This window comes from Crotalus tigris, unplaced genomic scaffold (assembly GCF_016545835.1).
Source record: "Crotalus tigris isolate CLP2741 ecotype Arizona unplaced genomic scaffold, ASM1654583v1 scf7180000024366.1712601, whole genome shotgun sequence".
Classification (NCBI taxonomy): Eukaryota; Metazoa; Chordata; class Lepidosauria; order Squamata; family Viperidae; genus Crotalus; species Crotalus tigris.
The window spans coordinates 1,024,168-1,051,124 of record NW_024100534.1 but is presented as its reverse complement, the minus strand read 5'-3'; the positions used below and the strand labels follow the sequence as shown (position 1 = coordinate 1,051,124).

The following is a 26,957-nucleotide window of genomic DNA, read 5'->3' as shown; positions in this document are numbered from 1 at the left end:
GGATGGAGGGCAATCCTCAATCTCAAGGGCCTGAACCTTCACCTGAAATACCGGAGGTTCAAAATGCAGACATTGCACTCCATCTTATCCAGCGTAAGGCAGGGGGACCTATTGACTTCAGAAGATCTAAAGGAGACTTACCTACACATCCCCATCCTTCCGGACCATCGCAGGTATCTACGATTCTGCTATCTCAACCGCTACTTTCAATACAGGGCTCTTCCATTCGGTCTGTCCTCAGCACCCAGAGTCTTTACCAAGATCCTGGCAGTGTTGGCAGCTCATTTAAGGTTAGTCCCTGTTCGGGTCCAGTGCTATCTGGATGACATCCTGATCCAGTCTCTGTCAGTTTCAACCGCTCAATCAAATTTGGCCCTCACTATAAGAACCATACAGAATCACGGGTTCCTGATAAATTTCAAAAAGAGCCAAATGTCACCTTCTACCCACCTGTTACACCTGGGAGTGGTGATAGACACAGAAGCTTGCCACGTGTACCTATCAGAGGAGCGGCTCAGGAGCATTAGAGACCTGGCACTCAGAGTATGCAGAAACAGGACTGTCTCATTGGCCACTCTTTCTCAACTCCTGGGGAAGTTAATATCTTGTATAGCCATAGTGCCGTGGGCCCGATTGCATGCATGGGATCTTCAGTGGTTCCTGCTCCCATATCAGAGACAGCACATCAGTACGTCCAACCAATTGGTGCGAGTTCCTCATCAGGTACGGCACTCTCTCAGCTGGTGGACGTCATCAGCCATTCACAGGGGGCCTCTATGTAAAGAGCCCAATCGGATCAAGGTGACCACAGACGCGAGTCTCTTCGGTTGGGGGGCACATCTCCAATCCCAGATGGCTCAGGGTCAGTGGTCACAGTCAGATCTCAAGCACAGGATAAATTGGTTGGAGCTCAGGGCAATCCACCTAGCCCTCAAACACTTCCACTCAGCAGTCAGGGGGCAACATGTGCTGGTCCTGACAGGCAACGTGGCTGCAAAAGCTCATGTAAATCGACAAGGAGGCACTTGCTCCAAGTCCTTCATGACAGAGGCTCGAGCCTTGAGCTCTTGAGCAGAGAAGCATCTGCTCTCTATCAGGGCCGAGCACATCTCGGGAGAGGCAAATCGGCAGGCAGTCTTCCTCATCAGGTCAATAGTGGACCATTCAGAGTGGATGTTACATCCAGATGTTTTTGAGGAAATCTCAGACAGGTATGGTCGTCCAATAGTGGACGTGTTTGTCTCGCCGATGAACAACCAGCTGCCAAGGTTCTTTTCTCGGTTTCCCTCCCAGGGAGCAGAAGGGGTGGATGCCCTGCGCAGCTGGTGGCCGCGAGACCTGTTGTACGCCTTTCCCCCATTGCCTCTACTTCCAGCAGTTATCAGGAAGATCCTGGAGGAACAGGCAGAAGTGATCCTTTTTAGCTCCTCACTGGCCCAGGAGACCATGGTTCGCAGATCTGGTGAGTCTCTCATTCTCAGCCCCTTGGAGGATTCCAGACGACCAGGTACGTCTGACACGGGGATCGTCTGCATCCAGACCCCAATGGCTTCAATTGACCGCCTGGCACTTGAACGCCGCACCCTGACCAGGGGTTCGTATTCGGCGGAGGTGATAGATATGATCCAGGCGGCTAAGAGACCAGCGACTAACCGGATTTACGACCATACGTGGAAGAACTTCTGTTGCTGGTGGGACAAGAATCACGTGAGTTTGTCACAGGTAACAATTCCTGGAGTACTAGAATATTTGATGGAAGGCATCAGAAAGGGGTTGGTGCTCAACACTATCCGCAGACAGTGGCTTTTTCCTCAGTGCTCTCGTGGGACTCCTCTGAGTCCTTATCTAGGCACCCGACTGTATGGTCATTTCTCAAGGGAGTTACTAACAGTAGGCCTCCCGTGGTTCATAGATATCCTTTGTGGAATTTACCTCGGGTTCTCCAGGCACAAACTTTGCCTCCCTTTGAACCACTCAAATCATGTCCATTGCGACACTTGTCACTCAAAGTCTCATTCCTTGTTGCAATTACCTCGGCTAGAAGCATTTCGGAATTGGCAGCCCTGTCAGTCAGGAAAGACCTGTGCATGTTTCATGAAGACAGGGTGGTTCTCCGGTTAGACCCTTCCTTTATTCCAAAAATAAATATAGTTTTCCATAGAGCACAAGAAGTCATTCTTCCTGATTTCTGCCCTCATGCGTCACATGACTTGGAACGGCAATGACACACCCTTGATGTAAGGAGAGCCTTGCGTCGCTATATCAAGCGCATGGCGCCTTTCCGTAAATCTGAGGCCCTGTTCGTGTCTTTCCAGCCTTCTTCAATGGGGCAAAAGGTGTCAGCTTCCACCATAGGCAGGTGGATCAGGGCCTGCATCGCAAGCGCCTATCTTTCTCTTGCTTTGCCTGTTCCTTCTCGTGTAACGGCCCACTCCACACACAGTGCTGCCACCACTGTGGCGTGGGTGACCCAAGCGTCCATTGAGGACATTTGCAGGGCGGCGACATGGTCTTCGCCGTCTCCTTTCATTAGGCATTACCATTTAGACAAATTTGCATCGGCCGAGGCCGCTTTTGGTAGGCGTATTTTACAACAAGTAGTCACACCATCTGGGGATCCGGCCCCAACTGTCTTCCACCCTTAGGGACTCTGGAAGCTTTGGTACGTCCCATTGGTGGATTCTTCAGTCATCATGCTGGAGAAGGAGCGTTGGCTTACCTGAATGCCTGTTCTCAGCATGATGATGAAGAATCCACGCCCTCCCTTTTAGGAATCAGTCAGGGCCGGGTTGGGTTCTTGTTATGTAGGTTTTTTTACTAATACCTGCTTGAGAGTCATCACGTCGTACAGTTGTCATTGGCTCCGCTGTCAATGAAAACTGAGAAGTCCCAGATAATGAGGAGGCGTGACAACTTGACAACTTGGTCTGATTGGGCAGGAGGACTGAAATAACCCATTGGTGGATTCTTCATCATCATGCTGAGAACAGGCGTCCAGGTAACCCAACGCTCCTTCTATCTTGGTGTTCTTAAAAATGTCAGACACTTGGTCAAGAAAAGACAGTGTTGAATCCTTATGTTTATTGGAGCTCAGCAGAGTAGTAAGTTTCTTGGGAATGTTGGATCTCAGTACTTCACAAAATAAATGTAGATGTGTTCCTTCCACCACCATTTCAGAACCCAATATAAGATCAGCCTTGTTGTTGTTGACTGCTAGTTACAAGGTGTTCATGTGTGAGAGAGTGATATTGCGATTGCTGTCTGTGCTTGGGAAAAGAAGCTGCAGCCAGGCAGAAATACTTCCCAGCCCCATTTCTCCCATGCCTTCATACACTCACAAGGATCCAAGAAAGTGTTGCAGCTGCCTGTTATAATTGAGACACACCCTGATGTTTTCAAAGACTTGCCGATCTCACCCCACTTAGCCCCTTAGTTTACAAAAACAGATGCTAAGATAGAGTAGGTAGGGGTGTAGGAGGAAAGGAGACTACAAATAACATTTTGTACAGAGTAGAGACAGGAAAGCAAAGGCGACATTTGGAGATTGGCAACTATTTCAAGTAGGCAAGTCCATTTCCAGGGCCACAAACTATGGTGAGCTTCATATTCCAGTGGGAGTCCTGGCTGGAGCTTTGCCAGGAGCTTGGTAGCAACCAGAAAGGGAGCAGCTGCACTGAAACAGCTCCACAACCCCAATTAGTGCAAGAACCTTTGGAACAAGGCTATAGAATGTAGGACTGAGGATTAAAGACATAGTTATCTGCAACATCACCTTGCAAAACCTACTAGGGTGGAGTTCACCCAAAACAATTGCTTATTGCTGAGGAAGTTGTGTGCTGCAATAAAGCATTTCCTACACTATGGTGTGTCCCGTCTTTTGAAAGAAAAGAGCCTTCACAGTATGTGCCACTTTCCTTCTGCACCATACTAATTCTTGACCAGTCAAAAACCATATAATTTATATATGTATCACCACAAGTCATCACCTGTGGATCCCCAATTTAAATGTAAACTGCATTCATTTGACTGAAGAGGCTGTAACACAGGGGTCTTCAAACTTGGCCCTTTTATGACTTCTGGACTTCAACTCCCAGAATTCCTCAGCCAGGCATGAATTCTGGGAGTTGAAGTTCACAAGTCATAAAAGGGCCAAGTTTGAAGACCCCTGCTGTAACAGTTGCCTGTTGCTAATGAGTATAGGGAAAACGAATGCCCTGTTGATCCATGTAAGTAGCATCACTGAAGGAACCAAAGATTAGAGCAAAGACATAGAAAGCTAAACTTCTGTTCAGTATATAGACAGGCTGATGTGTAGAAGCTGAATGCATAGTTACTTCCCTTCTCCAGTTATGACAGAACAGTATAGATCAGTTGTATATGTCCTTAAAGTTCTCTCTCTTCCTCTGGATAAGGTTACTTGGGTCCTTAGATCAGGGCTTTTCAACCAGTGGTACATTGGCACCTGGCAGGTGGTACGCAACCATCTTAGAAAAATGGTAGCGGGGGAGGGGAATGAGCTGAACCAGTGGCAGCACCACACAAGCCTGAGCGAGAGATGGCTGGAGCTGCAGGGCTGTCAAGGCTCAGTGGAAGTGCCAGGATCAGTGCTTCGGGGCTGTCAGAGCTCAGCGGAAGTGCCAGGATCAGCGCCAGGCTCCAGCTAGAGCTTGGTGCTGATCTTGGTACTTCTGTTGAGCCCTGAAGAAGCACCAATCAGCTGAAAGCAGCACTGATCCTGGTACTTCTGCTGAGCCCAGAAGAAGCGCCAATCAGCTGGAATGTTGCAGCATCTCCAGGCTCTTGTGATTTACATTCAGATGCTTGGCAACTGATTCATATTTATGATGGTCACAGTGTCCCAGGTTCATGTGAAGTGACCTGCTGCAATCACCCAGCAGACACGGGGAATAAAAACCAAACATCCCCCACCCCACCCCCTGCTGCCAACCCTCAACAGAAATGCTCACAACAGTGAAAACCTCGGATAGGAGGAAGAGCGCCGCCGGGTGGGGAGGCAGCTATCTTGCTCGGCTGTGGCTTGGGGGGCACTTTTTTCAGTGCCATTGTAACTTCCAACAGTCACTAAGTGAACTCTTGTAAGTCAAGGACTACCTGTACTTTATCACTTTTTTCCCTTTTTTGGGGGGGGTCATCAAGTTTTTGACACCTAGCCAGGCGACGGGTGGTACTCGGATGTTGCCATATCCTAAAAGTGGTACAATGGATGAAAAGGTTGAAAAGCCCTGCCTTAGATTATCTTCCCATCCCATCATATTGTATGGGATTTTCTGTTTTTTATTGTTGTGTTTCTGCAGAATTTTGAATCATTGGTCAGCTTACTAAGATAACATTCTCAAACTTTTTTTTAGATTGTTTTTAAAATATGACCTCCTTTTGGAAAATTATTCTTCTAGCAAATACTGATTTCTGTATAAGGGTAATAACTTTTGAGAACTTAAGAATATTGATTTTGCTTCCACCAGATGGATGTGATTACAATGCCTGCTATTGCTTTTTTATAAAATGTTTTAAGTGTTTCATAGTTTCGATGTTGATTTCCATGAAGTTGCTATTAGTAAAAAAGTCTCTTGCTGTTTCATGTTTTGAATAAAATAACACCACAATCTCAGCATAATATGTAGAGTACCGGTACCTTAAATGTAGTTTTTAATAAGCAAGTATGTTAGAGCTGAATAAACCACATTTCATTTTAAATATTGTATATATTTTAAAAACTGCTAGGAGAAAATCATTCCAGCAGTGGTACCAGTATATGGCTTTTAATGACAAACAATAAGGAAAATTGGAGCTTAAGTCCTTGTTGGGCTAGATGTGTGTTAGTGAGAAAAGTCAGTCTTGATCATGAAATTCATGTAGCTTTTTAAAATGAAATGCTGTAGCTTTTTAAAGAATTTACATGCTTCTTAAAGTGAGCTAGGATGTTTATGCTGTTATCCTATTGTAAATTACCCAGAACTACTTTGGATATTGAGATGGCATGTAAATTTGATAAATAAAAAAATGTGCCTGACAGTATTGAATTATTGGAAATGAAAACAGGACATGGAGATCATCTTGTTCAGTCCTCTGCAGAAATCAGTTCTTAGCAATCATCTTAGATTTTCTGCATGAATACCTGCCCTTAATCTGGTCTTTTAGGACTGACTTCCAATGATGCACTGATCATGACTGCAACTGAATCTATCCACCTTGCTGCTAGTCATCCTCTTCTGTTTCTTTTCATCTTTCCTAGCATTATTAATTTCTCCAGAGAACTAGGTTTCTGTGCAGGGTGTCCAAAGTAAGAAAATTTGAGTCTGGTAATTTTTATCTCAAATGAGAATTCTGGGTTGATTTGTTCAAGAATCTTTTTGTTTGTTTGTTTGTTTGTTTGTTTGTGTTTGGATATCTGTGGTGTGCTTAGGAGTCTTCTTCAGCACCAAACTGTTGAAACTGATTCTAACCTACTCCTTCAAAGCCCATATTTCACTTCCATAGTGTCTCACAGGAAAAACCATTACTTTGTTTATTTCTTTAGAAAAGTTATATTTGTCTAGAGGAGTCACTGATATCACAATAGTTGGCAAAAGTTTTTGTTAAAGTTTCGTGTTATTTTGTTATATAATTCTGAAGTCTGAGCATATTCTTTCCATAAAGAAAGAAGCACTGCTGAGGAGAAAGGACTATTTCTGTCCATAGTTGGAAACCTGACTTGTAATTGTTGTAGTTATTTCCATCAGCAATGGAAATTAATTAATTTACCCTTTTTAATCCGGGTGAAAATGAACTGGTCTTCAAGTTGTGTAAGCATCAGTTCGATGTAAAGCTAAGGGGAAAAAAGCATGAAAGTCATTTTTGTTAAAAGCCTATTTAAAAAGTATTTTTAGATTTTTTTTTCTGCCTTCTAAAATCTGGGTACCCTTAAGACAGTTTTGAGTTCCAGAACTTATAGCAAGCATTTTCAAAAGGGCAAGGAATCCTGGTGGCTGTAGTTGAATGTATCTAAAGATCACTGAGTAAGAAAGGATGGCTGGAAAAATTCTGATGAGAATAACCAATGCCTAACTCTTTCAAATTGAGCATAACCCTCGGGATTAAACAAGTGAACGAGGAACAGTTCTGATTCAACTTCCCAAACATTTGGTTCTGATTTGTGTGGACTATACTATCACATGGTTAGTTTGACTCCATTTCTGAATTGATGTACAACTGAAATCCTTCCAGAGAATTAAGGGAAAACCTAGTGACATCATTAACGTATAATTAAATATGTCCATCTCTTGATGCCAGTATCTGAGATGGTTTTAGTGGTATGCCTGCCTGTTTACTTTATCCATGAAACTTAATGCAGCTTCCTAAAAATTAAGTCTTCTTCAAGATCATCTAAAGATTTTTTTTAATTACTTTTATGGCACCCCTCCACAAAATTGACCTTGGCTTTCGTAGAACTTGTACTGTTTTTGATCTGGCCTATCCTAAGGTTAGGTGCACTGTGTTTTCCACCATCAGGTAGATAGTAAGATATCAGATTAATTTTGATACAGTAAGCGGACTAAGAACAATTGCCTTATTGTCCACTGTAGTTAATGATAAAATGTAGCTAATGAGCTTATAAGTAGACTTCTAGATAGCCTGTTAAAAGTGAGTGGGTGGTTTTGAAGTATTTTGGCTGTAATAATAAAATTGCCTTTTGTTTATGGAACCTTGAAGGATTTGTACTAAATATCAGCTTGATCAAAGTAACATTACCACTGCATTTTTTTAAACCTTGTACCCATGTATTCTATTAAACAATGCATAAACTTTTTGCCAAAACAGATAGGCTGGGAGCAGAACAAATTTGTTTAAACTAGAACACTCTATTTTAAACACTATATGCAACATTCTCTCCAGATCCCATTAAATCAATTAACATATTTTGGATATTTTTATACCTTGTCTGTTACTTCTTATGATACATTCTCTGCTTATTGACATTCTTTTCTTCCCAAACAAGTAAATGACAACATAACTTGGTTTAAAAAAAATTGTGTGAGTTTAATCAGCTATTCTTAATCTTTGTATTTTTTTTAAACTTTCATATACAGCTTCTTACCTTAGTAAAATCATTCTCTATTCGTGTGCATCTAAGAGATGCTTACATGAACGGGTCAAAGATTAACAAATTGATTTCTTGAATTATGCTGGGAAATTGTTTTCATTATCAGAAGCATAGAATCACGAAAATGACAGACCAAAGCAGGAATCCATTATTTCAGATTTAGCCCATCACTGTAACTTGCAGTCCTCTGGACTGAATTTTTTTTTAAAAAATGATCTTCTATGTTTACTTAAATAGGAGTAGAAATATGCACTATAGATTCTGATTTATCTAGGTCTTGATCAGAGTTCTGAAATTTGGAAGGAAAAAAAAAAACAGGACAATATTTTATTCTCAATCCTTTTATCTTTCTTTTTTCTTCCCCCCCCCCAACTTGAAAATAAAAAGAATTAGAAAATGTTCCCTATTGTTTATTTTTAAAATTATACATAAATTGATAAGATGTAAAAGAAATTGAGTTTAGAAATGGTCATACCAAATCAAGAAATGAACAAACATGTAAAAGCTATTATCAATGCAGGCAAAGTTTTTCAGGAATTTGTATAAAAGAAGAATGAGCATTAAAAGGAATTGCTGAATGTGAAAATTTAGATCCAGAAACTGAGATCAACATCACATTAGGCAAAATGCATATTCTGAAAAATCATTGCCCTATCTCTTTTTATCATATTTGTTAGGAAATTAAGATTTTCTGTTTGTTAGATACAGGGAAAAACAAATGTTAATACTTTTTGTTTTATTCTTGAGTTAGTAGGTTATTCGATTTTCAGGTTTAACTTTTTAACCAAGAAAAAAAATGAAGAAATATTGCATTCCTTAGAATCCAGCCACTTATTGCTCCTTTTGAAGCGAGAATAAAAAATAAATTCAGTATATTCTATATATCTCCATTCCTCCTCCCTTCTTTTATTCCATTAGTTCACGTTTTCTGGATTATTTTATTTCTTTCCTGGATCATGTAAAGAATTCTATATATTCAAGAGAATAGCTGGAAAACCTTGACTTCCGGTTTGCCACCATGGTGCCTGTGGAGCTCCATCTTCCACGCCTGAATTCAACCCGCTGGGGGACCCTGGAAAGGGTCAAAAGTCCCCTGTAGGGGCGACAAGCAAGAAGGGGACCTCCGCTTGATCATGGGAGGGTGGCAGCTCTTCCGCTTGATCCAGGGCAGCTCTCCAAACCAGCAGGGGAAAGACCGGCCATAGCAATATGGCTCGTCACTAAGCTGCTGACAGCTGAAGTCAAAATTGCTATTAAGCATCTTTAAAGCAATGCAGATGAAACTGGTTGAGATCTGATCTTCTTTTTAAGACTTTAAATATCTTTTCCTGTAAAAGCTGCCCAAAGTACTTTTCCCCCTGTGAGGAGAGAGGGAAGGGAATTTCTAGCCCATCCTCTAAGAATAGTGATGACTAATTTCCCAGGGGAAACAGAGCAACTATAAGAACAATTCCAACCTAATTGGATGCATATGCTTTTGAAACTTGGGGGCTAAAAGTTTTCCTATTCTTACTGGAGACATTTGTGTTTATCTAAAAAAAAAAAGAAATAAATCTTGAAAAACTATCATTAAAACTTTGGATTTAAAAAGCTTTAAATGGCAATCAGTGATATCTTGTGGCGAAGTATGGTATTACAACTTGTTATTGCCTAAAAGAGACTTGGCTTGAAGCCCAGACTCTAGAAAAAATTCTCTTGACCTTGACAGATACCACCTGTGAAAAACTTTTGGGTGGCATATCTGGCCTCTTTGAACTATGAATGTAAACCTTTGCTGATTTTCAGAGTTACATGTGGGGAATTGGTTTCCTATTTCTTTACATGAGAAGCATCTGTTACTACATGAGATGATGGAATACTTTGGACTATAAATGCTTACTTGGTAAACAATCTCCACTATAAAGACTACCTATAACACATGAAATAGATGTCCCATACCCAGTTATAAAAAATGAGAAAATATTTTTAACGTTCGATTTTAAAGTCTTTAACTTAACACATTATCAAGAGAATATGGATGAAGATCAGGAAAAAAATCCTTTCTATGTTGAAATCAATACACGAAACCATTCTTTCAGCTTGTGGCAAGATAAGATCCAACATAAAGGAACAAGATGCCAGCTTAGATATACAAACCCAGACCTTGACTGCAACCAAAGAACTAACAGTGCAGAAAATAACAGGAGAAGTGGAACAACCAAACACAAAGACAGAGGACCCAACTGACCAACAGATCCAGTCAATGGAAAAAACAGAAAAGGGAGTGACAACATTGAAAATGGAAAAGACTTTTTATATAAATCAGAAGAAATTTGAGGAAAAGGAAGAAGAACAGATTGAATGGAACATAAACTGATCAGGACAGTTGTGGGAAATTGGAGTAATAGGGAGGCAATCTAATGAATACAAATGAGCTAGTTCTTCCCAAAAAAACTGCAACCAACTGGTCTTTCTTATTCCAAATAATACATATAATAATAGAGGGAGAACTGTTTTATGATTCAAAAGTACTAACATAGAAGGTCAGTTGGCAAAGGAAGAAAGACAGAGTAAGGCTAAAGGAAACTAGGGTTTTGATTTATTAGAGGGGATTTCATATTACTGATTAGAGGGTTGAATATGGTAGGAAATAGATAATTTTTAGAAAATAAAGTAACATTATAATTGAATAGATAAGATGTGTAATAAGACTAATAGACCTTTGGTTTAATATGGTGGAAAATAGATAACTTTTAGAAAACAGAACAAGATTATATGCAAATAGATAAGATGTGTATTTAGAATATTAGATTTTGTTATGAAAATGGAAAAAGGAAGAAGTTGAGATAAGGGAAACTTTGGTTACCTGAAGTAAAAATTATAAATACCAAATGTTAATTTGAATATTGATGGGAAATTAAAGCTTGGGAAAAAAGTAATAATAGGACATTGATTGTATGTAAGGATTGAATGTAAACACAATTAAGATATGTATAAGCTAAAAATTATTGATAAATGTAATAAAGATGGTTTTATTTAGTTGATAATAATAATAACTATACTAGCCTAATATGAGATAGTAGATATTAAGGGAAAAAGAGAGGAAATATCTGATGTTATAACTTGAGATTTGTACTAAAGATTTATGTATGTTATTGAATTACTGATTAACCCAGTCACTATGATGCTTTTTAAATGTTTAATTGTAAAATTAGAAAACTAATAAAATATTGTTTTAAAAAAGAGAATAGCTGGAAAACCTTGATAGTTTGACTAGGTTTGGGTGAGGATCTGAAAGTATAGATGGAGATACAATGATATTGGCATTACAGTTCCGTCAGGAGTCAGCTTCTTGTTCCAGTTGAACACCTGGACAAAGCTTATTTCCAAACAAGATCAAAAATTATTTAAAAGAATCAAGCTGTAATTACTAATAAATCAAAAGACTTTGTGATTCTCTATTCTCTATCAATATTATTGTTAAATTTGAGGATGATACAACAATGGTTGGGCTTACTATATCTCCAAGGGGGATGAGTCTGCCTACCAGGATGTGACAATAATTTGTTTCTCAACACAATTAAGATCAAGGAGTTTATAGTAGATTACAGGAGGAATAGATCAGACATTCAGCTCCTGATCATCAAAGGAGACTGTATGGAGTGGGTGGTCAGCTTTAGTTTTCTGGGTGTTATAGCATTGGTTAAGAAAGCCCAGCAGAGATTATGTTTCTTGAGACTTCTCAGGAAACAACAACTGAATGAAAAACTGCTGGTGACCTTCTACCGCTGCTCCATAGAGAACATTCTAATCTATTGCATTTGTGTGTGGTTTGCTTGCTGCACAGTAGCAGATAGGAAAGCACTCCAGAGGATCATTACCATCGCCCAGAGGATTATTGGCTGCCCTCTCCCCCTCCCCCGATGAACTGTACAGTTCCCGTTGTCTTAGGAAACCTCAAAATATTCTTAAAGTCTCATCTCATCCCGGACATTCCTTTTTTGAACTATTACCTTCTGGATAATAAAAAGAAAGACAAATAGGCTGAAAAATGGTTTTTATCCCAGAGCTGTAACCATATTAAATACCATAGTATAGTGCCACATTGAAGTACAATATTAGGGGCAGCGCAATGGTGAATAGAATGTGAAGGATGTGTGTATATAATGTATGTTCTTATTTGTGGTTTTTGCGCGTGTAGTGTGCACTGTGGACAGCACTGAATTTCATTGTGAGTTACACAATGACAATAAAGATATTCTATTCTAGTCTAGTCTAGTTTATTCTATTCTATAGATGGCAACAGCCTCTAGTGCAAAAATTCATATGCATATACAGTATTCCTTATACCATGCTATAAGTATGACAAGTAAATTAGCATGCTATACATTTTGAATAAAACCTTATACCATTTTTGCCAATTGAAATGTTTTTTTTTTCAGGTTGAAAAAGAAATGTATAATGTGTTTCCCCTGCCTCCTCCTCTCCTCTCCTCTCCTCTCCTCCCCTCCGCTCCCCTCCCCTAAGAATGGATAATTTCTTCCCTTAAATCTGCTAGAAATAGCTGATGGATCTCCAAGAAGCTTTGGGATAAAGGGATGCAGGGTTCTGTTTCAAAAGCATACTGAATGCTTTTGAATTTGTTTTCTCAGTGGCATTAAAAATCTATGTGGCAGGAACTTCTTGAGCTGTCAGAAATTCTAAATAGAGAATACTATCAACAATGTACCTGTTTCCGAAGATATGCTTGGTCCTGGGGGATCTTTATTCATTTGGTTGCATTGTTCTGAATAGTAAGTAATCTATTTAAACTGGGTCTTATGTATATGGTAAACAGTTCAAAGCAGTGAATTTGCGTTATATTTATAGAATTGTCTTTGCATAAACATTTATGTGAGGAAAAGTGAGAGGGAGATGTTTAATGTATTAAAGGCACACTTCATAGTATTGTGGATTGTAGATGTGATACATTTCAACATCAGTCAGGAAATTACAGAAGTTGAAGTCTGTTATATCTGCAGGCCATTGAATTGGAGAAGGCTGCTTTAAACTGTTTATAGCTTTCCAAGTAATTTAGGATACTTTTAATATTTAAAAAAAAACCTGTAATCTTCTGAAAGCTGCTTTTGGCTCTTTTCTACTTTTTTAAACTAAAGCAGTAATGCTTTTAAATTGTAGCCCTCATCATTTCCAGAATCATATTCATAATTTCTTTAAGTTGTAGGGGACCTCACCTTGAAATAATGGCTATTTTATTATTTACTAGATACTGAAGGGCCACTAATTGTCATGCACATCTATTGTCTAAAGCCGTGGTGATGAACCTATGGCACGTGTGCCACAGGCGGCATGCAGAGCCATCCCTATGGGCACACGTGCCATTGCCATGGAGGGACAGACTCCTCCCCTCCCCCTCTCCACGCCTGTGGAGTCTGCGAGAATTGGGCGGGGTGAGGGAACCTATAAAAAGAGCAGTTTTGGCGAGAGAGTGAGTGAGCGGCCTTTGGAAGGGTGGGCTTCAAATCATTTAACAAACGGTTCTCTGCTTCGCCTTCCCTCCGTCTTGGTCGGGCTTGGCTGCTCGGAGGGTCGGTTGGGGTGGGGGCAGGAGGGTGGAGATCATCAGGTCCCAGCTGGGGGAAGGCGAGGGGGTCTCGCTAGGGGGGGTGGGAGGGCCGGGACGTCTCCACAGAGGAAAGCCACCCCCCCCCCGCCGGCCAAGCCTCTCATCTACACTGCGGTCACATAGGATTGCATAGAAGGGCACTGGGCAGGAGGCTGGGGGGAGGCCAGCAGGGGGGAATCAGAGCCGCTATTTCCCTTCTGCAGTGCAGCCCCATTGGCATGGGCCAGTGAGCTCATGGGGGCCGACAGTGTCCGTCAGCAGCCACAGCATGCTGGCTGTCCTGCCTCACCTTGCCTTGCCTCGTGGCAATTGGAACACCCTCCCTGCCTCGCCTCACCTCATCCCGCAGGATGAGCCTACGGCCCACTGGCCCACCCGCCAGAGACCTAGATCTCCCCCAACCCTGCCCGGCCCCCACAGGCATCCCTCTCCACGAGCATCATCGAGATGGCCACACCCACCCAGTCGGCCATGACCATCGTAGCCATGCTCACCCAGTCAGCCATGCCCACACGGCACACGGCAATAAATAAATGGGGTTTGGGTTGCAGTTTGGGCATTCCATCTCTAAAAGGTTCGCCATCAGTGGTCTAAAGCTACTTAATTTGCCATTATATTGAGGCTTGATGAAAGCAGCCATATGTATTTATCTGGAGATAAATCAGTGGAGCTTAACTTGTCAATAAACATATATGTTGGGATGAAACATTAGCTAGAAAGTTCTAGATCAAAGCTTTCCTCCTTTGCCATGAGATGTGATGAAACTTAGTCTGGATTCACAATGTGGAGTGCATTCCAGCAAAATAAAGAGGCTACTCCATTCAGATAGTTTGTATGAGAGAAAGAGGATGAAGACAGTCCCTTTCCAGTAATTCTCAGAGTATATGCTTGATGTAGATAGTAAAATGTTTCAGTTTGGCAAGGTTCTATCTGTAAGAACAATAAGGAAATCTGCTTGGAAGAATCACTACATGTCTTTCTTGATTTGGGGGCCTGAAGTAAGCTATAGCATCCAGTACACATTCAGAGCAAATATTACATTTGGAAAACCAGCACAATGACTGGCAAGAGTGACACATGCAGTCAAAATTAAGGGCTACTTGTTATAATATTTTGCTATATACTGTAAGTACTTCTGTGTTGAAAACAGCATGCTAACCTATCAATACATAATTCTGCCTTTGATTCTCAAGTAAATATCCGTAGTTGAGAGACATATGCCCTTATCCATCTGTTCTCCCCTTCCAGGGCCAAAATGAATTAAAATATACATAGTAAATCGCTTTTCAGAAAACCATTCCATCCCTGAAATAATAAATTGCATTACAAACACATGTTACAAAGACAAAATTATTAGCATCTTAAAACAAATATATTACAAAATGATGCCAATTATTGTTAAGCAATATTAATGTTACTGTTTTCTTTTTTTTACAGCTGTATGGGGAAATGTGCTCAACATGAGGTAATATTATATGCTTCTCTTGTACATATGTATAGTTATAATATTTTTTTCTTTCAAACTAAAAGGAAATATCTCTTTGTTGCTTATTGCTAGAAAAGAAGGTGGGGAAATGGTAGCTAGTGTGATTCATTTCTATGATGGGAGAGGTCACCTTTGATCACACATTTGTGGATGAATTGAATACATGCATCATTTTACCCCTTTAAAGGGGCTGAACATTTCCATCAAGCACAGGATGTGGTGTTTCGCATTTAAAGCAGGGAAAACGTTCCATCTAGAATTCCACATTTGAAGCAGGAAAAATATTCCATCCATAATGATTCTGCTGGTCACACACCACATTTGCTTAATCTGAGAGAAGTTGTTCTTTCAGAAAAAAGAACAGTGAAGAATAAAAATGGAACAAGGAAACTTACATTAAGTTTGTTCCAACAAAATTAATATTCCTGCTTTTTCATTCCTCATTCTTTTCCAATTTTCCAGATATTAATTCCTTATATTTTTACAAACCTTCTTATCTCTTACATTGCCCAAAACCATTATTGTATTCTCCCTTCTGCTGAAGAGGTGGCTAGGAAGAAAATAGAAATGGTATACTATAATACACATTCCTTTTCCATAATAGTAAAGTTGTAACATTTCAGGAAATTTTGATTCTATAGTTAATGTTGGGAATTTGCTGTTTGCTGTTATGAGACTAAAATATTTTAAGCATCTTTTGTAAATGATAATATGTTAAAGCAGTAAACATATATATTGTATGAATTACCCTTACTGTCCACTTATTTATTTTTGTTCTTAAAAAACATGTAGCACTTCTGATTGTAAGATAGAAACAAACTATTGTATATATGAGCACATTCGTTAAGCAGCTCTGCAAATCTTTAAAACAGCTGATCTTTTTCAGGGTTTTATAGCTGGTCCTACAATGCATTCTGAGGGAGGGAAAAAAGCATTTGCTTTGGAATTTAAAGCATGGCACAACCCTGTGGGAGATAATATAACTCTACCATTAAGCATGGGATGGAAATTTATTTTAGGGAACAGCTCCTAGTTTGTGGATTTCTATAGCTTCTTGGACATCTAGAGCAACACAGTCCCCTTCCATATCCTTTCCATATAGCTTGTACAGTATTCTAGCACTATCCTACTGGTTAGCTCCATTCCAAAATATTTCTTTAGTACTTGTTGTATCTATCTTCTTGTACCCTGTTGATAGGATTTTGCCTACAAATCTTCAAATTACGCCATTTAACTGACTCAACGCTCACTGTGAGATACATTTCAGAGAAAATATGTTGTAAGAAAATCTTTTAAACATTCCACACAAACCTATAAGAAAAGACCATTAAAGGGAAAGAATAAATCAATTCATCTTGTTTTCTTCCAGACCATAATGTTTTTCAGTGTAGATATTCTGGAATTCTCCCTAAGTACATTGGAAAAAGTAGGTTCAGATGAAAAGTAGTGACAAACCAAAAGCACTTAGTGAACGTGTGACATTGTGTACTATATATCTGAAGTCTACTTCAAACTCTGGAATTAGACTTTTTATGTGGCAGGGTCCATCTCATGAGCTATGTCTCAATTACCCGCAAATGTGGGGACTTGGGGGGGGGGTAAATAAAAATTTAAATAAAATTAAATTAAAAATAAATAAAAATGACTCATGTGAACAAGATTAATCATATTTTTATTTCTATACTTTCCATTTTTAAACCGTATAGCTATTTCATAGACAGTCTTCTACACCAATGTATACCTCTGACTTTTTTGCCTGCAGACAAAATGTGTAACTGACTCTTAATAAATTAATAAATACCACTCACACTATCGCTCCTTAATTAAACTTTGTTCTTTCTCTAGTTCAGCGGTTCTCAACCTATGAGTTGCGACCCCATTTGGGGTCGAACGACCATTTTACGGGGTCGCCAAACAATGCGACCTGCCATTTTTCCCCCTCAGGGGGCGCCGCCACGCATGCGCGCCGTGCATGGGGGCGCTGCCGCACATGCGCACCCCGCCGCGCATACGGGGTGTATCCGTGTGACCGGGGGGCGCCATATAAAAAGGTTGAGAACCACTGCTCTAGTTATTTCAAGGAATGATAAATATCCTTAATTTATCCTCACAACTGTCCTATGAAAATGTCTAGGTTATGAGAGAACCTTTCTCTCTTCCCTCACTTGAGGTTCATGCTGCCTGAACCATGGTCTCCCCTCTTGGCGAAATGATTTATCTGCTAATCCCATTAGCTCTCAGACTGAGCTAATGACTGAAAATGTGAAGAAAGAAGTATTATCCTACTGCTGAAACTGTCAATGTCTCTGAATCTTCCACGCTCTTTTAACATCACAGTATTTAAGTAGACTATGTTTTATTCTTTCTGCTTTCTGTAAATTACCTTGAGCACCTATTCATACAGACCAGTGATGGGATTCAGCCAGTTTGCACCACTTCAGCAGAACCGGTAGCTAATTTTTTGTTGCCCAGGCCCAGAATGGACTTCCGGAAGCAGCATCCACACAGAGAACCAGTTGTTCACATATTTGAATCCCACCACTGATACAGACTCTATTCTCATTAAAGCATAGTTGACTTTGTTATATTCACAGGATCTTACTTACAACCTGGCTATATAAAACAAACAAAAATAGATACTCCTAACATTCCTAGGTGATGCCTGTTGTCCCTTCATATTTAAATAAATAAAATTGCAAAGCTTCAAACATTAACATGTTCCCTAGTTTTTGATTTACCTGACATTTCAAGCTTTTTAAACTTTTTATACTCAACACATTATTTAAAATTGAGCTGAGAATCCAGTAAGTGACTAAGGTTTGAGTCTTTGATTCAAAATCACATCCCTGTACCTCTCATTTATTTTTGTGGGGCAGATTAGGTATTGAGTCAGTGTTGACTAGTCCCTGCAGCGTTTTTGGCAACATTTTGGAACTGCCATGGAAATAGCCTTGAGTTCTCGAAGGAAAGGCACCAAAAAAAATAAATAATATTTGCTGACCTCTGAACTTTATCAGCATTCATGTATAATGTTAAAATCTTACTTTAGCACTTCTGATTCATCTATTTATTCTCTTCCCACCCATCCACGTGGAAGGAGAAAATTAGAAATTATGGTGGCATTATTTATGTCTGAACACAGACAAACTGTGGTCATTGTTAATAGTTGGTGTGGTGACAAGTGGCTTCTTTTCCAAAGAACATTAGAACAAAAAACATTAACATAAATTCATGAATTTGTAATGTTTTACAGCATGATTGTGGCTTGGCATGTTTAAAATGTTGCTTTCTTTCTTTGGTCTCCTATCCAGCAGGTTTATCCAGGATAATGGAGATCAAAAAGTAGAAAATAAAATTGAAGAGGTTAGTAGACTATGTTCTCTCTTTTTTTCTTCCCCTGCTCCCTTTTAATATTTTGCTTTGCATTAATAAATCAATTTTCCACTTTATTCTCTTAATACTTCCTCTTGAATTGAAGAAATTTCTTTTCATTTTGCTTGCAAAAGAAAAAAAAGTTCAAGATGACTACAATGGTTCAAAGTGACACACATAAAAACTAGGTGGTTCAAATACAGATAAAAAACAGGTATTTGAAGCTATCTTGATTTTTTTAAAAACTGCATCCTTCCACTTGAAAACTTACAGAAATTCCCAGCTCCACCCCTGTAGCCTGCTTTGTCAAGCTTCTCATGTTGATTGGGGTTGAAGGAGAATAGTTGTGTGTTTCTTCTAATAATAATGTCCTCATATGATACTAACATGTACATCAATTCTTAAAAATGTAATGCATACTTATATGCCACATAAATAATCATATCCTGATCTTCAGACAAATTTTCTGGGTGCAATCTGCATCAGAATAGGTTGTTTTGATTTTATATTAATAGTTTATCCTGGTATTTTTAATTTTAAAGAGTCTTTGCTGTTGCTAAAATGCAAGTGGATTAGATCAGGAGTGTTAAACTGCCGGCCCACGGGCCGTATGCATCATAGCAAAACCACGCCCACCCCATTGCCACAATGGCAAAAAAGTCACAATACATCATGACACGTCACATGACCTTGCAAGTTTGACTCCCCTGGATTAGATCATGACTGTGAATAACTGATGAAATCAGTGAGGTTTATCTTCATCATCAATAACTTAAGTCTCAATTATTTCATTTGACCTGTTCATAATATAGCTACAGTAAGTTCAAAGCCATCCCAATATTTTCAAAGGTTTGTTTGTGTGTGTGTAAAACATAATAAAAACACCACATGGATGTGAACTATGGAACATATTTGAATATTACAAGTAGGTAATTACTGTTTATAATATAAAATATCATTAGTACAACTGGCAAAACCTATTCTGAATGTGTGATTGAAACATAAATGAATGAATTCTAGCCATTTTCTCCAGAATTATATTGATGATCACTGAATATAATTCAGAATATACATAGTATAATAATTAAAATGGGCTCCTTGGACACTCCCAGTGAATTCCAGGGTTGTCTTAACATGGTTGAAGGGCTCTTTGGAGGACATTTGGGCTATAAAAGGGGGGGAACCACCAAGGGGGAGTCCACTTAAGATAATGTTGACTATATCTAGAATGTATTGAGGGATTTGGGTTTTTTAAAACAAGGTTTGTTAGAACTTAACATTCCAACTAGGAAGGTAGCAAAAAAATGTGGCAGAAGGGAGTGTCAAAGAAGAAGGTGTCCACAGTGACCATGAAGGACAGGAATGAAGGCAGGTGCCATAAGGGTTGCAGTTTGCCATGATGACTCGGAGAGTATTTAAGGAAAGCAGGCAGGCTAACCAATTGTCAGTTTATTTTTGTTTACTTATTTATTAACTTTATATGCCATCAAGCTCTTTAATCAAAGCAACTCTGGGACACTATTAATCACTTGTATCTTTGTGCAATAATTTGATTAGTTCCAGATGAAGCTCAGGAAAGTAGCAATTGGATGTTTTCTATGCTGATCTATGACCATTATAAAGATTTGATTTGATGCTTTTGGGGTTTGGACTCTGTCCTTTATTGCCACTACCACTTCTGCCCTTTACAATTTGAGAGATTATTATTAAGAGATTGGCAACACTCTGTCCATGATATCCCTGAAATATTTAAAATGGCTTATAATGCCTCTATTCTCTACAACTTGTCATTTTAAATGGAAAATATATTTATATAAAATTAAAAATAACTTTTAATTTTCTTTTAGGTTATTGCACCTCTAAGGGAAAAGATCCGAGAATTAGAGAAAAGGTATGCCAATTTGTGCTTTCAGTAGATCATCTTTTGTTTTATTTTAAGTTAAAACAAGGAGCATATGTCAGAATATTTGATCAGAGTGCCATCTTGCTGTACTGAAAGAAAGTCTGTTTGCAATAAATGCTACTGTCTCTAATGGTAGTATTAAGTATAGATAGTCCTCAGTTAACGGCTGCCTCATTCAGCAACCATTCTAACTTAGTGCTGAAAAAGTAGATAAATAACCAATATTGTGCAGCATCACAATTCAGGTGCTTGGCAAACAGCATGCATTTACAGCCATCATAGTGCCCCATGGTCCTGTGATTGCAATTTTTGTACTTCGCAGTTGGCTTGCAATAAACAAAGTCAATGGGAAAGGAAGTTGCAAGTCACAATCACATGACCTCACACAACAATGATGGTGATTCACTTAACCACAGCAAAACTGATATAAGTAGGGCACAGTTATGTGACTTTGTGTGGTGTTCTAGATAGGAATATATCTTAGCAACAAAAAGTAGTAGCAACTTATCATTGGTGGCTTATCAAACCAATCACATAATCCTGTAGAACTGTATTCTGAAGTTCTGCTGTGTTCAGTGAGATTTACTCCTCAGATAAGTGTAAATAGATTTGCAGCCTAAAATACACAATTTTCTTCTGAAGGACAAGAATTTAAAGTTAAATATGACAGCATAACAATGCTAAAAGGAGGAAAGTAGAACTAAATTGATTCTTCCTTTAATTCTCTTCTGCAAATGTCAGCACATCATGTTTTATAAATATATTAATATTTGGAGTTCATTTTGAAAGTAAATGCAAGAATTTTGCATGCAGTAAATTTCAGCAATAAACATTGATTTACCATATCTGGCAACTTGCCTCAAATCTCTGTAAAATTTTGACAGTCTGTAATAGCAAGCAGTATATTTTATTCTAAATTCCACTAATAAAGTATTTTCTTCTAAGGTATCTATTCCAAATTGAATGCTGAATTATAAATGGAGGCTTCGATATTAGATTCTAAATGTTTTTAAAAATCTTGTTTTCTTTAGACATATTTTGGCTACATGACAAATTGAAAACAAATCATTGCAGTTATTTTAATTCTGAACTTAAATTAATGTGGAAATCAGAATTTAAGTATTACTGTAAATTAAATACTAAAAACTATCAGCATTTTTTGGTCACTGCATGTTTGTATTTATGATAACATGTAAAAACATGTGTTATTGTAAACTGCTGGCACATTTTTACATCAAACCAGCATTTCTTTCTTTTCATCAAGCTGCAAATGAAAAATGCATTGTAAACAAATATCATCACCAATTCAAGTAATGATTATCAAGTGTATTATATAAGATAGATGTTCCAGAATTTTAAAAATTGTCTCCTATTTTGAAAAACCAAATTGGTATCTCAGTAAGTATTTAGTAGGCAGAGTTGCAGAGGGATATTTCAGATCTGAAAATGAAGTACGATCTTTTGCTATCAGTTCTCTCCCTCCATTTCAAAGTTAATGCATGAGATTGTGCTGGTAATTTTTACCCATGCTGGAATCAATAATATCTATTAGTGTAAATGGATAGAAAATCTCCGTGCTCTAGTCTTAGAATCATCCAGACATAATATTCTCTACACCTTCTTGGAGAGATGCCTTCCAAATGGTACCTAATTTATATTACCTGAATTGCTTCTTTTTAAAACTGTGATTTCTAAATAGTCCCTAATGATGTTTTGGTCTGTCAGAATATTTATTCAGAACATCACGTCTGTTTTCTTTCCAAATATAACTCTTGAGCTGCAGAGCTAATAAGATTTAAATATTTTCCCCAGTATATTGATAAATGACTTTCCATATGTGCTGTAAATGCATTATCTTATTATTTTATTCTCTAAAACAAAGCAAGGATATATTAAATTATTTTTGGTGTCTCTTGTTAGTGTCCCTGTGTTGTTTGCGCATAAGACAAGTGTACTAGTTTTAATACACTTGAGTCTCTTGAGGTAGGCTGTGGATGGTGGAAGTACGTGTAACCCTATTAATACATTTTAGAGCACAGTCTGATTTGGATTTGGATCAATTCATACATCACCAGAGACCTCTGGGGCTTCTTCCCATGCTATTTCAATGTTTAGATGGCAGAAGTACAAGAAGTCTTCAACTTACAACAGTTCATTCAGTGACCATTTGAAGTTACAACTGCACTGAAAAAAGTGACTTATGACAATTTTTCACACTTACGGCTATTGCAGCTTCCCCAGGGTCACATTATCAAAATTTGGATGCTTGGCAGCTGGTTCATATTTATAATGATTGCAGCGCTCGGGGTCACATGATCCCATTTTGTGATCTTCTGACAAGCAAAGTCAATGGGGAAGTCAGATTCACTTAACAACTGCAGTGATTCATTTAATAGTTGTGGCAAGAAAGGTTGCAAAATGAGGCAAAATTCACTTAACAAATTGCTTAGCCACAGAAATGTTAGGCTCAATTGTGGTCGTAAGTCAAGGACTACCTGTATGAGTGGAAGGCTAGAACCAGGTTTCTTTTCCATGTCCACAGTGGAACAAGTCAAAGAATTAATGTTAATGAACAGTTCATACCTTTCTCTAGTAAGAACGTTCAAACAGAGGGATCCATCACAAAGAAATCCTATTTAATTGTAAGAAACTGTTGAATTAAAATAGATCTTTGGATATAGAAGAATATTAGATTGGAGTGGCCTAGAAATCTCTTAAACAAAATAAGCATACACTAGCAGGGTGTGGGAAGAGAACCACTGACTCTGTCAAACAATGAAGGAAGTATTAACTTTTTCTCTGTCTCTTGTGAAATTTCACAATTATTTAGAGGCAGATTTCTTTTGTTGTGGCGAGTATATGTAACAGTCTTCCTGTACATATTTTCACTGATATTTTGAACCATTAAACATCAGAAACAATTTTGGGGACGATTAACTATAATTCCTTCTATTAAATACTTCATTAACAATTCTGAAATAAAAGATTTCATAATCCAGATTTAAAAAAAAAAACCATGAAGGGCGGGAATCAAGGAGTTGTGAAAAACTAATATTTAATGAACCTAACAATGCTTACAACCTTTACTGATGTGTTATTTCAATGTTTCTATTTTGAAATGCTTCATAGTTTTACTCAAAAGTACCCACCAGTGAAGTTCTTATCTGAAAAGGACCGTAAAAGAATTTTGGTAAGTTCAACATTTGTTTGAGGCTAATCAGTTATTCTCAGTTTTTGCATAAAATTAATGAAAACAAAGCTGGAAGGGGGTCCGAACCGAAAAGGAAATATCTTACGTTGTGAAAAATTGTACAGGGATCCAAGTCAATCTTTTGTTGGGACTATTCAGGCTTGCATATCTAAGGCAGTTTGGTGGTGGAATCAGCAACTGTTTATTTCTATTTGGTTTCTTGGTTGAGCATCCCACAAGCTGCCCCACTGAGCCCCAGCGCTGTTTCCAATCAAATGCAAGTTAACTAACTGCTTCCACGATTTCTAGGGTCCAGAGAAGAAAAAATGTATGGAGATTAAGCTCTGATTAATATTGTCAAAAACGGGAATTGATTGAGCAATGCTTCGGTTCATATTCCAGTCAGTTAAGAACCCCCTTAGAAGCTACTCTTTGTAATCTTAAAAGAGAAAGTGGTCATAAATAAAAATCTCATAAAGGATTAATCATAAGACATGTGCATTTCTGTATTAAAATGCAAAAACAAAGGTAACAGGTTTGAACTTGGTATTTGGAGAAGTGATACTTTTAATTTCATTTGAGTCTCTCAATGACTAATGCAGTATGATTATATCCATTGGATCAATGTCTCGTGTGATGAATCTAATGAGATCCTTCTATATTCTGGAACAGTAGCTTTTCAAATTACTGGTGAACCATATAAGTGAGCAACTTCATATGCATTCCAGCATATTTTTAATGAGGCCACTAGCACAATTGTTTAAAAAAACAGACAATAGTATTTATGTTCGCTAAAAAGTAAACTATACAGAAGTAAAAGGTGATTACCATCAATGATGCAAGATTAAAGCCTTTCTGGAAACATTTCTAGTATTTTCTTTTTCAATGGAAAATATTAACCTCATATGTATGACTATGCCAGTTGCTTTAGATCAGTGGTTTGCAACCTTTTTAATGCCGTGACCCCCAACCGGTCATAAGTCGAGGACTACTCGACCGGTCGTAAGTCTAGGACTACTCAACTGGTGCAGCACCATTTGCAGAATGGGACTTTTGGCGGGCTCAGCAGGGCAGAGACAGCCTGGACAATTCCTAATTCTATTGGCTTTTGAAAGCCAATAGAATTAGGCTCTATTCAAGAGAGTCTATTCTATTGGCTTTCAAAAGCCAATAGAATAAAAGGGAGTAGCACAGCTAAGGAAAGGGGGAACAAATGGTGGACTGCGTTGTTTGGCGACCCCCGTGAAATGGTCATTCGACCCCAAATGGGGTCCCGACCCACAGGTTGAGAACCACTGCTTTAGATCATTCATGGTAATTTGCATAAATAATTTCCATCCAAAATTTGACAAAGACCCTAGCTAAGCACTCTTTAAACCTATGTCACAATGGAATGTGGCCCCTAATCAAGAGAACCTTTACTTTGTTTCATCCCTTGCTGCTTAGAAACCCTGCTCAGCCTCTTTCCACAGTGCTGGCTGAAATGCTTTCAGGCCTTCAGGATACCCTGTGGGCAGTCCTCAGCATGTTCCAAAACTTCCAGATTGACCACTTCAGTGCCAACTGAATTAGTGACCTGTTCGGGAAGCCTTCATCTTGTTAGTGGAGAGAAGGGCTGGCCCAAAGCAGTTCCAGTTGATGGGAACAGCTTTGTTGTGGTGAATCAAATTGCATCTCCAGTATAACACAAATCTTTTTAATGTTTCATACACACCTAATATCAGTTTTCAAAGTTCAGTGAAATAATAATGCAGAAATAAAAGTGCAGAGTTTCCTATTGTTTTCTATTTTCAGGCTCTACTCGCAAAAAATAATTACTTTCGTAATTTAAATCCTAAAGGAAGTTGTGTAAATGCTTTCCTTCATTGATCGTATTGTGTTAATGCAGACATTTGTGGTGGTGTTCAAATACATGCTTAGATATAAGATATATATCAAATGACAAACACATGTATGATTCTCATACTATCTGATACAAAGGAAGTAGCAGGTAAAATGGAACAGGTTTCAACTGTGCAAGTCAATGCTTCTATATTTATACAGAATCTCCTAAAGAATATTTCCTAATCCCATTTTTGTATATGCTTACAAAGTACTGTATTTAAAAAGAACAGGAGAGTGCTAAAATAGTTCATTTTGTAGACCAAAGAATATGTTAAATGAGGAAATTTTGCTTAGTCAAGAGACCCAAACTCTTGTTCAATTTTAAAAATGAGCAATAGGATTGTTCTAGAAACTCTAAAAAGAAATATCAGTTCTAAATAATACATGAAAGCTGTAGAAAGAAGATGGAATTTCCATCCTAAGTCATTGTGGCTGTTAAGCAGGTCAACACATGTGAACAACATGTTCATTTCCCCAAATGAGTGATTTTTGGCAAAAAAATCACTGGGAACCAGCAAAAAATGTCACAAGTTGCGGTTATGTGACCGTAGGACCACAGTCCTAAATGTGAGCCGGTTGCCAAATGCATTCTCATTGTACTTGATGGGCACCAGGTTGGAGATATTTGTTGCAGTAAGTAATTGTTGCACTGCACCAGGAGCATGTATTTAGTTGTAAACATTGCTATTGATTGCTTGTGTTGTATGGACACACGAAACTTTAAACATAATCTAAAATAATAAAACAGATTTTTATAATCCTTAATAGATCATTATGGGTTTTTTTCATTTGTTCAGTTTGAAGGAGAATATTTATAATATTTGTATTTCTTTTGTTCACTTTGCCAGTTATTTTAGCTAAATAATATTAAATAATGGAGAATTATAATTTTTAAATGGGCTGACTTATCAAATTCAAGTAGAAAAATATTCTTTTTTTATTCCACATGTAATTTTCTATCCTCTTTCAATGCATTTTATAATTGTAAAAAGAGTAATTAATGAATGAATAGCCAAGTTAGTATATGTTCAAGATTTTTTACTCTTCCCATTATGAGAAGTCATCCACTATTAGTTATTTGGAATATCTGCAATCACTTTAGTTTCACAGTTGCTCTGTAGCTTATCTTGGTTGAATACCAAAAATTGGCTCTTATACAGTTGACCCTTAGGAAATTGTCATATTAAACTGAAGCCCATTTGTTTTCTTCATAGTTCCCCAGTGCACAGTTATTTTCTATGGTCTTTGGAATGTTTTGGGTAATTAGGACTTCTACATGGTATCAACTAAAGATCTTTGTGTTTCTGTGACAAACTAGATGAGCTATAGTTTTTTTCTATTATCTGTGCAAAATTGATGAAAAGGCTTAAGGAAAACCATGAGAAAATGGGCCTTTGCTCAAAATGTAGTTCTGCT

At 38.2% G+C, this 26,957-nt stretch overlaps 1 protein-coding gene across 3 annotated transcripts in view; it reads left to right on the top strand.

Moving 5' to 3' along the window:
- UXS1 (UDP-glucuronate decarboxylase 1) overlaps positions 1-26,957 on the top strand; it is a 60,433-nt gene that overhangs the window by 19,195 nt on the left and 14,281 nt on the right. For 2 of the 3 annotated variants that reach the window (XM_039327715.1, XM_039327717.1), the window contains exons 2-5: positions 15,144-15,171; positions 18,504-18,555; positions 20,412-20,455; positions 23,597-23,657. In XM_039327715.1, the coding sequence (XP_039183649.1) occupies positions 15,144-15,171; positions 18,504-18,555; positions 20,412-20,455; positions 23,597-23,657 (185 nt within the window). The remainder of the gene's footprint in view (positions 1-15,143; positions 15,172-18,503; positions 18,556-20,411; positions 20,456-23,596; positions 23,658-26,957) is intronic. The other variant, XM_039327716.1, reaches the window with a different exon arrangement.